Below are 13,979 nucleotides of genomic sequence, written 5' to 3'. Positions count from 1 at the left end.
CCAGGGAGGTAGAAGAGGTCTGAGTTCTAGTCTAAAACTTTGGTTTTATGTAGGCCATGAATAATATTTTTGCTTCAGATATCTTGTATATGAGTTTTTCATCGGTCAAATCAAGTTGATGTTCTGGTCTTTTAAATTTTGTTTCATATCTAAAATGTTTTATGAAATTATTTTTTAATCATTGAGGTATATGTTTTCACATTCTGCATAAATACTTTTTCTCAAATTTTGTTGTTAGAATTGTTTACCTGTTATAATCAATAGATACTCATGTGATTGTAATTTTGCAGAGCACATTCTGACCGCAAATAAATTATGTTACAGAATATTTATAAGAATATCACTGAGATTGTACAGCTTTTTAAACTAAATTATTTAATGTGTGCTTAACACATTTTACTTTTAGGTATGTCTGACTGCAACAATGATACTACAACTCATGGTGCATCTAAACCAGGCACAGAAGAAGTCAAGTCTAATTCCGAGGTGATTGGATGGTATTTCTATAGATTTTTGAAATCAGCCCGTCTCAATCAGTTTTACACTGTCCAGATTGACTCAGTTGGTCTAAACATGGGCCTTTCTGAATAAACTCTTTTACACACATAGACACAGACACAGTAAGGAGTGGGAAGAGAGAGATTCCTTCATAATGGGAAATTATTATTTGCCTTCGGCATCTAAAATTCTAGAGTATATTTGTTACATAAAGATGAATGTAAAAGTTGGGGTCAAACTATAGTTGTTTATTTTTTATTTTTTTTATTTTTTTAGAGTGAGCACATGAATGGGAGAGGGGCGGAGGGGGAGAGAGAGAGAGTTCACGCTTAGCACGGAGCCCGACACGGGGTTTCAAACCCACGACCCTGGGATCATGACTTAAGCTGAAATTGGGAGTTGGATGCTCAACGAACTGAGCCACCCAAGCGCCCCAAACTATAGCTTTTACTATAAATATGAAATGAGATTTCTGTTGAAATAATACAGTAATAGGTTCATATTTGAGCTTGTCTACTCCTGTATACTCTCTTTAGTTAGGTACGCATTAGAATCCAAGTGTAGAGTTAAAAAAAACCAAAAACCTGAGTTCTGGACTTAACTTTTGACTCACTGAATGTGAATCTATAGTGATAAGACAACCGGCCATGTGGGATTTTTTTGTTTTTGTTTCTTTTTGGAAGTTCTACAAATGATTCTAACCACTTTGATGGTTCAGTGAACAACTAGCTCATTAGATTAAGGAAAGAGATATGAAAAAGTTAGTTTTATATTGAATTCAAGTTATCAGATGTTTTTTGAATACCTAATACTAGTAAAACCTTCAGGTTTATAGTGTTTGATGATTTACAGAGTAGCACTTTTATATTGTCCCATTTTGAACGTTAGAACAATTTGGTATTATTCAGTTAGGTATTAGAACAACTATTGTTTTCCCCATTTATTTGTTAAACATACTTAACTTTCAAAGAGATAGTGACTGACTCAGAGGAATTGGCAAGCCTGGAACACTACATGGAGTCTGAACCAATTTGCCATCAGTATATGTGCACAATGCTAGATGTTGTATTCTTCAACCAAACCAAGATACTGTGAGTCTGTGTGAAAGCTTTAATGTAGGATTTAGAACTAGATACTTTACTTTTAGTCCAAAAGTCAAAAATGAGTTCTGGTTGGCAAAATATGTGTTATCTAGGGGAGGATTCAAGATTCTTTGTGATTTAAAATAGTTTGGCTATTTACTATTTGTGAAAGCAATGTTTTAATTACGTTTAGTTCAGAGAAACTAGGAAATTATGTATACTGTATTTATCTTAACTCACGGATTTGATTTTTATGATCAGATCTCAGAATCTCTACTGTTGAGAGATGATCAGAGGAGGTTTCATGCATGTGAACTACAGGAAGGATTGCAGCCCAGCCAATAAAAGGATTCATAAAAAATGAAAGTGTTGTGTTTGTGGTTTACCACTGTGAATTTCGTCTATGTGAATGTCACTCACATAGATGCTAAGCTAGAAATTTCTTGCTTAATAGAGAGTTAATCCTGGATGACGATCTGAAGGAAACCACTGCCATGTAATTGTTCTGAAAATTTAATATATATTAACATTAAAATCCATGTTAAGCATTCCCTGCATTTTTAGCCATACCCATTGTGCACTCTTCACAGGGAATATTGTAATTTTTTTAAAAAAGATCAGGTGTGTGAGTATAGTCTGAATTTATGTCCAAATTTAATTTAAAAGTACTGTCTGAGTTTACAGTTCACCAATGTAGGATTTAGGGGTTTATTTGGGGTCTAAAATTCCCCTTTTAGGGGCGCCTGGGTGGCTCAGTCGGTTAAGCAGCAGGCTCCACACTGTCAGTGCGGAGCCTGCTTGGGATTATCTTTCTCCTCTCTCTCTGTCCCTCTCCACTTGCAAATTCCCTCTCTTTCTCAAAATAAATAAATAAACATTTTTAATTCCTCCTTTATTAGTATAATACTGATTTGAACCTTTTTTTTTTCCAAAGTCCATGATGAAAACATTTTCAGGGGTCAGATTTGCTTACAAGAATTTTTCTTGTGGGGTGGCTCAGTTGTTAAAGCATCCAGATTTTGGCTCAGGTCATGATCTCATGGTTGTGAGATCCATGCTGAGCATGGAGCCTGCTTGGGATTCTCTCTCTCCCTCTTTCTCCACTCTGTTCGATCTTTCTCTCTCTTTCAAAATAAACATTTTTTTAAAAAGTTTTCTTTTAATATATTGCTATGTGTATTATGGCTGTGAACTTCTTAAATGTTCTATGTATCAGACTTTTCAGTAATTCAGACTAATCTTCAAGCTTAGCACATCACTGGTGGTCAGTTTGATGAATGAATTAATTTTTACTCCACTGCTATAAATGATATATTAATACTTGTTTCTTAGGAATAGAATATGATGACATGGGTGATAGTTTTTATTTCTTCAAAGGCAAAACAAAAAAACAAGGGAAAAACTCCAGCTTTTTGAACTGAGCCAAAAGCATTGTCAACCCTGGACAAGAAGAGACATAAAGTTCATTTAGGTTCTGTAAGGTGAATCGCCTTGCTCAGGCTCGCTCATCTAGTTCACCGAGGAATCCAGGATGCTCATCAGTGATCATAAAAATGCTTTCTTCTTCTACATGTGATTTTTTTTTTTAAGTGACATTAGCTTTTTTCTTTTTTAGTTAAAAAAGGAGAAGAAAACATGGGGTTGGCTTGCTTTGTACCCTAGTCCAGTCTTGATTAGAGCAGATGAAAGTGGATTTCGTTCTTTGCGTTTTTAATATTTAAACTTTATACCTGGAAATGTGTTTAAACTGCTGCTTCTCTATCTGTAGGCACCATTCACTGAGAGTCTGTTGGTGCCAGATACCGTACGGCGTTTTACGTATTTATTATTTCATTTAATACCATAATAACCCTGTTTGCAGTTGAGGTTTTCTCCCTCATTTTACAGATTTAGGCAACAAAGACCTGAAAAGGCTTATATAGCTAATGAGGAACAGAGCTGTGATTTGAACTCAAGTTAATTAAAGTGAAAAATAGAAGTAAATTTAAGAAACTAAATAGGGAAAAATTACTTAAAGGTAGAAGCAAGGATATTAGGAAAACAAGCAAATAAGATGTATTTTTAACAACAAAAAAGGAAAGAAAAGAAAAATAGTTCTGTTAGGTATTTATTAGTGTGTTCTAGGATTATTGCCAGAATTACTCTTTTTCTGTCTGCCCTTCAATATAGTAACACTAATACGTATACCAGTTTCTGATACCCAAAAAACATACACAAATAATTGCATTTTTCTTTTACATAAGTAACTCAGAGGTCTAAAAAGGAAATAGAGATCCTGCATTCCAGGTACATGTTGATTAATAGAGGAAATTTAAAATAAATAAAATGTAGAATAATAATGCCTGTAGAGTGGTACAAATAAAGAATTTTGGCAGTTCAGAGGAGTATCAGCCAGGAATATCAGCACAAGTGGCATTTTGAACTGAGTTTTAGTTTTATAGTGTGGGTAAAATTTGAGCATATGAGTGATGATGATCACTGCTTGAGCAAAGGCATAGAGAAAGGAGATTGAGAGACATGTATGTGGAAGTGTGAATAATTAAGTTTGATTTAATAGGGTAAGCATAATTGGTGGAAAAAAGATGGTCCAGGTCATGGAAGGATCTTGAGTGTCAAGAGGACAGCTTTTATGTTGTAAACATACTGGGGAGGGAGACAGACGTGTTAAACATACGCATAAATAATTTTATAATTTAATACAGTCTTTACTGCTATAAAGCAGGCTAAAGGGCTAATGAGTGATGAAAACTGAATTTGCATTAGTTGGTCAGGGAAGGCCCTTCTTAGATGATGTTTAAGCAGAAACCTGAATGAGGTGAAGGAGAATCGCGTGAAAATCTGGAAGTATGAACTTTCCAGAGAGAGGAAAGAAGGGCAAAAATAAGATTGATGTGTTTGAGGGACAGTGGTGAGGGCTTTGTGGCTGAAACTGAGTGTCAGTGGGGAAAGAGTGGAAGGAAATGTGGTTCAAGTGGTGGCTGGCAGCTGAGATTGGCTTGATGTAGAAAAGAGAATGACAGGAGATGAGAAAGTTGGGGGAAGGTTTGAAATGCAGTGTTCAGGTAGCACCTGGTTGAAAATATAAGACAAATTAGGTATTGATACTAATATATAAAAACATTTTTTTAAGGAAAACTTGCAACATATGAAGTAAAGGTTAAATAGTAAATGAGTTCCCATATATTCATCATCCAGATTCAATAATTATCTGGATTTTACCACATTTGCTTTATCCATCCTTTTATCATAGGTTTGAGGGTCATATTCCCTTTAAAACCATGAAATCTCTGAGATAGAACAAAATAAAAAAGAACAAGGTTACAAACATTAACATCTGGATTCCATTTCAACTGTCTTGATATTGGTCTGTTTAGAAAAGTGTAGTTAGCAAGGGGAGATGTGCTGGCAGGTATTAATGTTGATGGACCTATTCCAGTATTCATCTTGTTGGAGCCCAGCTGAAACCAATGTGCTATAATTATGACATCTTTATATAAAATAGCATTTTCAGTTTTCAAAGCAATTTCATATTTGATTCTTATGGTACATAGGTGAGGTTAATAATCTCATTTTATGAGGAGGAAATTGAAACTTAGGAATATTTATAAACTTATAAAAAGGGGCAAAGCTGGTCCTTATGTCCATGTTTCCTGATGTGTTGGGTAGTTCTCGTGAAACTTCATGCAGGAGATTTATTCACCTAATATTTTTGAACTATGTTAACACTTTATAATAAATACATTAATCATTTTTAAAAGAAGGTCATATTTTTACTAATACAGAAGGAAATTTCAAAGACTATTTGATTTTTTTTTTTTAATTTTTTTTTTTTTTAACGTTTATTTATTCTTGAGACAGAGAGAGACAGAGCATGAACGGGGGAGGGGCAGAGAGAGAGGGAGACACAGAATCGGAAGCAGGCTCCAGGCTCTGAGCCATCAACCCAGAGCCCGACGCGGGGCTCGAACTCACGGGCCGCGAGATCGTGACCTGGCTGAAGTCGGACGCTTAACCGACTGCGCCACCCAGGCGCCCCAAAGACTATTTGAATTATGAGTTTAATATAATTGCTTTCTCTTTTTGTAGGCAAACAAAAATGTAAATAATTTCATCTAACACAGAAGGCATTTGTGCTTTTTGGTATTGGAACAAAGTATGGTCTCTCTTGACATGCATAATTACCCCAGTAAACACTGCGACCTTCATTGTCTGAAGCCATAACTAGAACAATTAGAGTTAAATATTTATGGCTACTTTTTCTTCTTTCACACTGTTTACTTTTTTCATTGCTCTTTTGTCTCAAATTGATTGAAATTAAGAAGTTAGTCTTTTAAATTAGAAGAAAATATAGCTACGTGATTGAACAACATGTCTATTAAATATATGCATCCAGTGATCTGAGCACTGAAAATATTTCACAGTACTTTTTAATGAATTTTCAAATAACTTTTTTTATTTTTATTTTTTTTTTTTAATTTTTTTTTTTTTCAACGTTTTATTTATTTTTGGGACAGAGAGAGACAGAGCATGAACGGGGGAGGGGCAGAGAGAGAGGGAGACACAGAATCGGAAACAGGCTCCAGGCTCTGAGCCATCAGCCCAGAGCCCGACGCGGGGCTCGAACTCACGGACCGCGAGATCGTGACCTGGCTGAAGTCGGACGCTTAACCGACTGCGCCACCCAGGCGCCCCTAACTTTTTTTAAATAATAGATTTAAGAAAGAATTGGAAAAGCTTTACGCTTATTACTATATCACTTTATTTTTGCTTGTTCAGTGGTCAATTGGAATAAAAACCAATGTTAAATGTGTGTGTTTTAGAAGATACAGTGCCTTATATAGTTCCAGAAGCCTAAGGCTAAGACAAGTTCTTTTACATCTTTTTTAGAAAGTTTCTACCTTGTTTCTAAGCATTGTAGAAATTAGGCTTTACCATTAATAAGGTAATAAATTGATAACAACAATTTATTGTATTTCCAGTATGCCTTCTCTTTCCTTAATAAAAGGTAGATTTTTGGGGTGCCTGAGTGGCTCAGTCAGCTAAGCGTCATACTTCAGCACAGGTCATGATCTTGGAGTTCATGGGATCAAGCCCTGTGTCGGGCTCTGTGCTGACAGCTCAGAGCCTGGAGCCTCCTTCAGATTTTGTGTCTCCCTCTATCTCTGCCCCTCCCCCACTCATGCTGTTTATTTCTTTTAAAAATAATAAACATTAAAAAAAACTTAAGCTAGATTTTTAGTCTGGGTGAATTTTTGTTTATGTTGTATCTTTTATTTTCCATAGGGTGTTCACCTATAAATGTTGACTGTCATTTGTAAGGCCTTTTTAAATGTTAGTGTCAAGGTATATTTTTAGAATTTGAAAAACATAAGTGGTACCAGAAAAAATTACATGAGGAGCTTTTTTTCTTTTAGCCTAGGTTTTCGGTAACCACAGAAGAGGTCATAGACTGAAAGTTGAATTGACAGGGAGAAGAGTTGTTGTGCATCCTGAGTGTGAAGATGAAGTTATTTGGTTGCCTAATTGGCCAAGTTGGAGATAGTTAGAGGAGAGAATGGTATGAGAAGCAGCTGGAGGAGTAGGTAGGGGTCAGACAGTAAGCAGTTTTATGAGCCATGTTATAGCTCTTATGGTGTTGAAAACGTTTGCTGGAATGATAGACAGTGTTAAGTGGTTCAGCAAAGGAGGGCATGGGGGGAGTAATTCTCCCCCCAGTGCAGTTGGTCTCATGCTTTGGAATGGGTTATTTCTATGACATTAAAGTGAGTAAGTATTAAGACTAGTGTACGAAGCAGTTTATAGCATTAAGCTATTTATAGAGTCTTTCATCCTTGACACTGTGACATATTTGGCTGGATGATTTTTTATTGTGGGGGATTATCCTGTGCATTGTAGGATGTCTAGCAACATCCCTGTCCTGTCCCTTCAGGATGCCAGTAGCACACCATCCTCAGCTATAAGAACCAGAAATGTCTCCAGACATTGCTAAATATTTGGGGAGGGGGTGTGCAATTCAGCCTGGTTGAGAACCATTGAGTTATCAGGATCATTGATAACACATACATATTTTCTGGCAGTTGATGCCATTTGCAGTAACAGACTTGGTATCCTGAACCTCCTGATTCACAGATGTCCTAGCTTAATTCTGCATTTGCCCACAGTGAGGAGTAGGAAGTTCCGGGGTACAGCTGTCTCTAGGGCTCTGGTGTTAGCAAAAGACAGTGCTAATGATGTAATTGGAGGCTGATGCTTCATTCATTCTTCAGTTGTTGGAAATGAGGGTCAGGTAAAGACAGTGCTACTCTTTAACTGTGCATGATGATACGGAAATAGAAGAAACAACAGTACAAGTTGTCAACATTAAGAAAGCAGTAGGTTTGACCCACATAAAAACCTGAATGCATATACATTGGTTGGCATGGCCCAATGATGTATTTCAGTCGCCTTTGGAAAGGTAGTGTAATGTAGAGGTTGAAAATGAAGTTCTTAAAGCCAGATTTGAATCCCAGTTCATCACTTGCTAGCTGCATGTTATGAAGCAAATTTCTTAATCTTTCTGTTTTCTTACCTGTAAAACAGGAATAATAATGGAACCTATATTAGAGAGTTGTGGGGTTGAATGAGATAATGCACATAGAACAATTAGAACTAAGTCAGTTAATATAATAATATAACACACACAACACACATAATATAACAAAAACACAATAGTGCCTGACACATGGTAAGTGCTCATTAAATGTTAGCTCTTAATATTCTTGTGGGCTCTGTACACAAGAGGATACGTTATTTAAATTCCTTAAGTTTCCTAGTCCTCAGTTTCCTCATCTGTAAAATTGGGAAAGTCTCCTCTACCTCCCAGGGCACCTGTGAAGGTTAAATGAAATAATTAATGTGAGGTGCTTAGCACAGTACCTGGCACATAGAAAGTAGTCAAAAAAGATCAGGTTTTCATTTACTATTGTTGTATTAGATTAGGGAGCCATGGCTATCAAACAAGTTTCATAGCATTCTAACATTCTGAAAACTTTCTAGACCATTTCATAGTTTTCACTTGATACTCAGAAACATTCACAAAGATATTCTAAGACCATTTTCCGTTATTCACTTATGCAGGTCTGATGTCAGGGTCTTATGTTGCGAGCAATGAAACCAACTCCAACTCACTTAAATGGAAAAGACATTTACTAAGAGGACATGAGGTAGCTTACAGAATTGTCAGAAAGATTGACAAATCAGACTCCAGGCTTTGTGCCTAGGACTATGCCCAAAATCATGGTCCAGCACTGTTTTAGTGAGGGTACCAGTGCTCTGCCATTGCCTAGCAACAGACAGCAGCTTGCACTGCCAGTACCTCTAGCTATGGTGCCTGGATGCTGCCACGAGTGCTATGGCCTCTGCTGACCCAGAGTTTGATCTTGCTGCAAGTTACGGCTGCTCCAGAGTGAGTTCCTGTTGTCCCTCTTTCTTTTTATTACTGGTTTCTGATTCCAGGTCTGGGGCAGTTGCCTTCGATTTGACAGAACCTAGGTTTATGGCAGTGCCAGCAGAGCTTGGGAAATAAATAATAACTTCTATGGCACTTCTTGTATGCCAGGCACTCTTCTAAGTACTTTATATTTATTTCATTTTATTCTCACAGCAGTGCTACAAAGTAGGTACTATTATCATTTTACAAATGAGGAAGGAGAACTTCAGAAATTTGCCTAAGGTTACATAGCTAGTATGTGGAGGAGCCAGGGATTGAACCCAAGTAATCTGGATCCAGATATTTGCTTGATTGTCTGGTATTTTGAGTTTTTATATAAGAAGACACAGGCTCTCCCTTTCACCAGCCTTATCACGTGGAGGCTTTCCCCAACATTGGAAGCAGGCTGTGGCTGGGCAGCCAGATGAATGAGATATATACAATACTTGACTAAAGTCTGATTTGGCAAACTGGTTATTGCCCCTATTGCTGATTTAAAAGATCTAGAAGGAGGGACACTAGATCTGAGAAACAGAGGGATTTTTTTTAATCTTCTGCCATTTATTAGATATTCTCTTAGAAAGCAAGTGCTTATGATTTTCAGACTGGCTTAAAACAGGGACTATATATCCGTAAATGACACTTAGGACTCGGCAGTGATTTTTATAGTGAGAGGGTATTGGTCTAATACATTTTTGTCATGGAGACATATTTTGGAAAATGACAAACTTCATTTGCTATTCGGTTGTAGAGCTGTGAGTCAGTCCTTATAAGTGGGTACTATGATAAGGCCATAAACCTCCCCCACCAGCTTGGGCTCTCTGGGTGGATTTGGGGCTAACAGGAGAAATGGATCCTCTACCATTAGGCATGATAGAATGGAATTTTACTCTTTCTTTGAAAAAATCAACAGTTTATTGAGATAAAATTTCTCTATAATAAAATGCACCCATTGTAAATATGCAGTCTGATGAGTCTGATGAGTTTTGATGAATGTATAAACTTGGGAAACCATAATTGTAATCAAGATACAGAATGTTTCCATCATCCTCAAGTTTCCATGTCCCTTTGAAGTCAGTCCTCCCCTCTCCTACCCTTCTCCCAAGGCAACAGCTGATCTGTCATTATAGATTAGTATGTTCTTAACTCCTATATAAATGGAATCATTTGGTATTTATTCTTTTGTGTCTGGCTTTTTTTGGCTCAGCATAATGTTTTGAGATTAATCAACAGTTACTGCATACATCAGGAATTCATTCCTTTTTATTGCTGAGGAATATACCATTATATGTATATACCACAATTTGTTTATCCATAACCTGTTGATGGACATTTTTTTCTAGTTTGGGGCTCTTATGAATATGCTCATAAAAGTCTCTTCTTGATGTTTAATTTCTGTGGTGAATGATTAGAGTCATATGGTCAAGTGTGTATTTACTTTTATACGAATTTGTTAAACATTTCTCCAAGTGAAGTACTTTTTTACATTCCCTCCAGCATTGTATACAGATTACAGCTACTCTTTACCAACACCTGTCAGTCTTCTTAAACTTCAGCCCATAATAGTAGGTATTTAGTAGTATCTTATTATAGTTTTATTGATTTATTTATTTTTTAGAGAGAGAGAAAGGGAGAGAGAGCGTGCATGCACGTGTGTATGTGAGAGCAAGTGGAGGAGGGGCAGAGAGAGAGAGAATCCCAAGCAGACTCCACACTAAGTGAGGAGCCTGACGCAGGGCTCTATCCCGTGACCCTGACCCTGGGGTCAAGACCTGAGCCAAAATCAAGAGTCAGACACCCAACCAACTAAGCCACCTAGTCTCCCCTTATTGTAGTTTTAAATTGCATTTCCTTGATGATTAGTGACGTTTCATATATTTTCTTTTGTGAAGTGCCTGTTAGAAGTTTGGCCATATTTTGAGCTATTGGTCTTCGTATTACTAAATTGTAAGACTCATTTTTTTATATATATATATATATATATATATATACACACACACATATATATATACATATGTGTATATGTATATATATATGTGTGTATATGTATATATATATACACACGTGTATATGTATATATATATATACACACATATATATGTGTGTATATATATACATATATTTACATATTTTGAATACTAGGCATTTGTCAGATACATAAATTATGTCTGTTCTCTTCCCGTCCTTGGCTTGCCTTTTCATTTTTTAAATGTTTTGTTTTGAAGACAAATTTTTTTTAACTTTATTTTTTATTTTTTAAAATTTACATCCAAATTAGTTAGTATATAGTGAAACAATGATTTCAGTGGATTCCTTAATGCCCCTTACCCAGTTAGCCCATCCCCCCTCCCACAACCCCTCCAGTAACCCTCTGTTTGTTCTCCATATTTATGAGTCTCTTTTGTTTTGTCCCCCTCCCCGTTTTTATATTGTTTCCCTTCCCTTATGTTCATCTGTTTTGTCTCTTAAAGTCCTCATATGAGTGAAGTCATATGATTTTTGTCTTTCTCTGACTAATTTCACTTAGCATAATACCCTCCAGTTCCATCCACGTAGTTGCAAATGGCAAGATTTCATTCTTTTTGATTGCCGAGTAATACTCCATTGTGTGTGTGTGTGTGTGTGTGTGTGTGTGTGTGTGTGTATGTATATATATATATATATATATATATGTATATATATATACATATATATATATACACACCACATCTTCTTTATCCATTCATCCATCGAGGGACATTTGGGCTCTTTCCATACTTTGGCTATTGTTGATAGTGCTGCTATAAACATGTGGGTGCATGTGTCCCTTCGAAACAGCACACCTGTATCCCTTGGATAAATGCCTAGTAGTGCAATTACTGGGTCATAGGGTAGTTCTATTTTTAGTTTTTTGAGAAACCTCCATACTGTTTTCCAGAGTGGCTGTACCAGCTTGCATTGCCAGCAGCAATGCAAAAGAGATCCTCTTTCTCCGCATCCTTGCCAACACGTGTTGTTACCTGAGTTAATGTTAGCCATTCTGACAGGTGTAAGGTGGTATCTCATTGTGATTTTGATTTGTATTTCCCTGATGATGAGTGATGTTGAGCATTTTTTTCATATGTCGGTTGCCCATCTGGATGTCTTCTTTGGAGAAGTGTCTATTCATGTCTTTTGCCCATTTCTTCACTGGATTATTTGTTTTTTGGGTGTTGAGTTTGATAAGTTCTTTGTAGAATTTGGATACTGAAGACAAATTTTTAATTTCGATGAAGTCCAGGTTATCAGTGTTTCTTTTTTATTATTTATGGTTTTAGTGTCCTAAGAAATATTTGCCTACTCCAAGGTCATTAGATAGTAAAATAAGCCCATTTCTGGCTCTTCATTTCCATTACAGTGATTTTGATCTCTAGCATATCTTTTTGGTTCTTTCCTACGACTTCTTTATCTGCTTACATTGCCCATCTGTTCATGCGTGCTACTTCATCCATTATAGCCCTTAGCATATTAATCATAGTTTTAAATACCCAGTCTGATATTTCCAACATCCTTGCCATATCTGGTTGTGATGCTTGCTCTGTTTCTTCAAGTTGTGATTTTGCCTTTTGGTAGGCCTTAACAATTTTTTCTTGATAACCAGACATGATGTAAAAGGAACTGCTATAAACAGGCCTTGAGCAATGTGGTGGTAGGATATGGGAGAAAGGAAGCATTATATAGTCCTATGATTAGGTCTCAGTTTTTTTAGTGAGCCTGTGCCTCCAGACGGTAAACTTCATAAGTGTTTCTCAGTTTTTCTCTCCCCTGCCTGGGTGGGACATGATAGCTAGAGTGTGCTGGATTTGTTTATTTCTCTTCCTGAGGTCACTTAGGGGCTGATTATACCCAAGCAGTTTAGGTTCTGGTTTCCCCTGAGGGTAGGTCTTTTTAAGAAGAGCAGAGTGGTCTGATGTATTTCAAAATGGTTCATATCTCCTTTCCTTACCGAAAGGATGAGGGGATTTTTCTCCCATATTTACTGTGGTAACCTCGTCCAGCTTTTGGAGGTAAAACTCACAATATTGTGGGGCCCTCCTTATGACAGAGTACCCCTGCAGTTTTAACTTTCAGAGTTTTCCACAGTGAGCTTCCAGTCATTTGTTGATTACAATTCAGCTTTTCCTACCCCAGCACTGGTTCCCAAGATGATTTCTACTAGTGAGTTTTTGCTCTGCTAAGCCTTGACTCTCTATATTCACCTATCTGTCTCTCCAGTTTTGGAGGCAGCACTTTGCCCTGTGTCTTTGCTGGTTTGCATCCCTCTCAGAAGCTTCCCTGGTGTAGTCTGGAATTCTCCCCCTGCCCCGCAAATACCTGGAGGGCAGGGAGAAACTGAAGAAAGAGGCAGGCCACTCCAGGTCAGTAGGTGTCAGTTTTAATAAGCTAAGGGAACTTAGGTACGAGATGCTTGTCTTGAGTGGCAACAAGATGAATGGATTCCTGTACCTACCTGCCAAATCTTAAGTTTATGCAGAGGCCTTAGCTGGGTTCTGTCACATGTACACCATGCAGCTGTTTTAAACACCACTTTACTGTCTCAAGGCTATATCCTTGGAGGAGCCTCTGTAGCATAAAAGGCAAGTGGAACCCACATTCCAAGGACAGAGAAGAGGGTGAGGAGCCTCCAATAGCCTGGGTCCAGTTCATGGGTCAGCTGGCTGTCATCATGTCTGTTCAGTGACCTTCTCCAGCAGTCTTCCTCACTCTTAAAAATCCAAGCAGAGTTGTTGATTTTTCAGCTGTTCAGCTTTTTACTTGTTAGGATGGCGTGGTGATTTCCAAGCTCCTTACACGCAGAAATAGAAACTGGAAGTCCCACCCTCAAGGTCATGTCTTAGTACTCCTATTCCATCTCTGCCCACAAGGTGACCACTATTCTGCCTATAATCATCATAACTTACTGGTTATTTGAA

At 37.3% G+C, this 13,979-nt stretch overlaps 1 protein-coding gene across 5 annotated transcripts in view; it reads left to right on the top strand.

The window, feature by feature from the left end:
* Positions 1 to 13,979, top strand: part of ARFIP1 (ADP ribosylation factor interacting protein 1) — a 122,850-nt gene that overhangs the window by 14,608 nt on the left and 94,263 nt on the right. For 3 of the 5 annotated variants that reach the window (XM_030312911.2, XM_030312906.2, XM_030312907.2), the window contains exon 2: positions 407 to 486. The exons of the other annotated variants lie outside the window; for them this stretch is intronic. In XM_030312911.2, coding sequence (XP_030168771.1) covers positions 409 to 486 — 78 coding nt within the window. In that variant the 5' untranslated portion in view covers positions 407 to 408. The remainder of the gene's footprint in view (positions 1 to 406; positions 487 to 13,979) is intronic. 5 annotated transcript variants of the gene reach the window in all.

Source organism: Lynx canadensis, chromosome B1 (assembly GCF_007474595.2).
Source record: "Lynx canadensis isolate LIC74 chromosome B1, mLynCan4.pri.v2, whole genome shotgun sequence".
Taxonomy (NCBI): domain Eukaryota; kingdom Metazoa; phylum Chordata; class Mammalia; order Carnivora; family Felidae; genus Lynx; species Lynx canadensis.
Note: the sequence above shows the minus strand (reverse complement) of the source record. Positions and strands in the feature narration are given on the sequence as shown.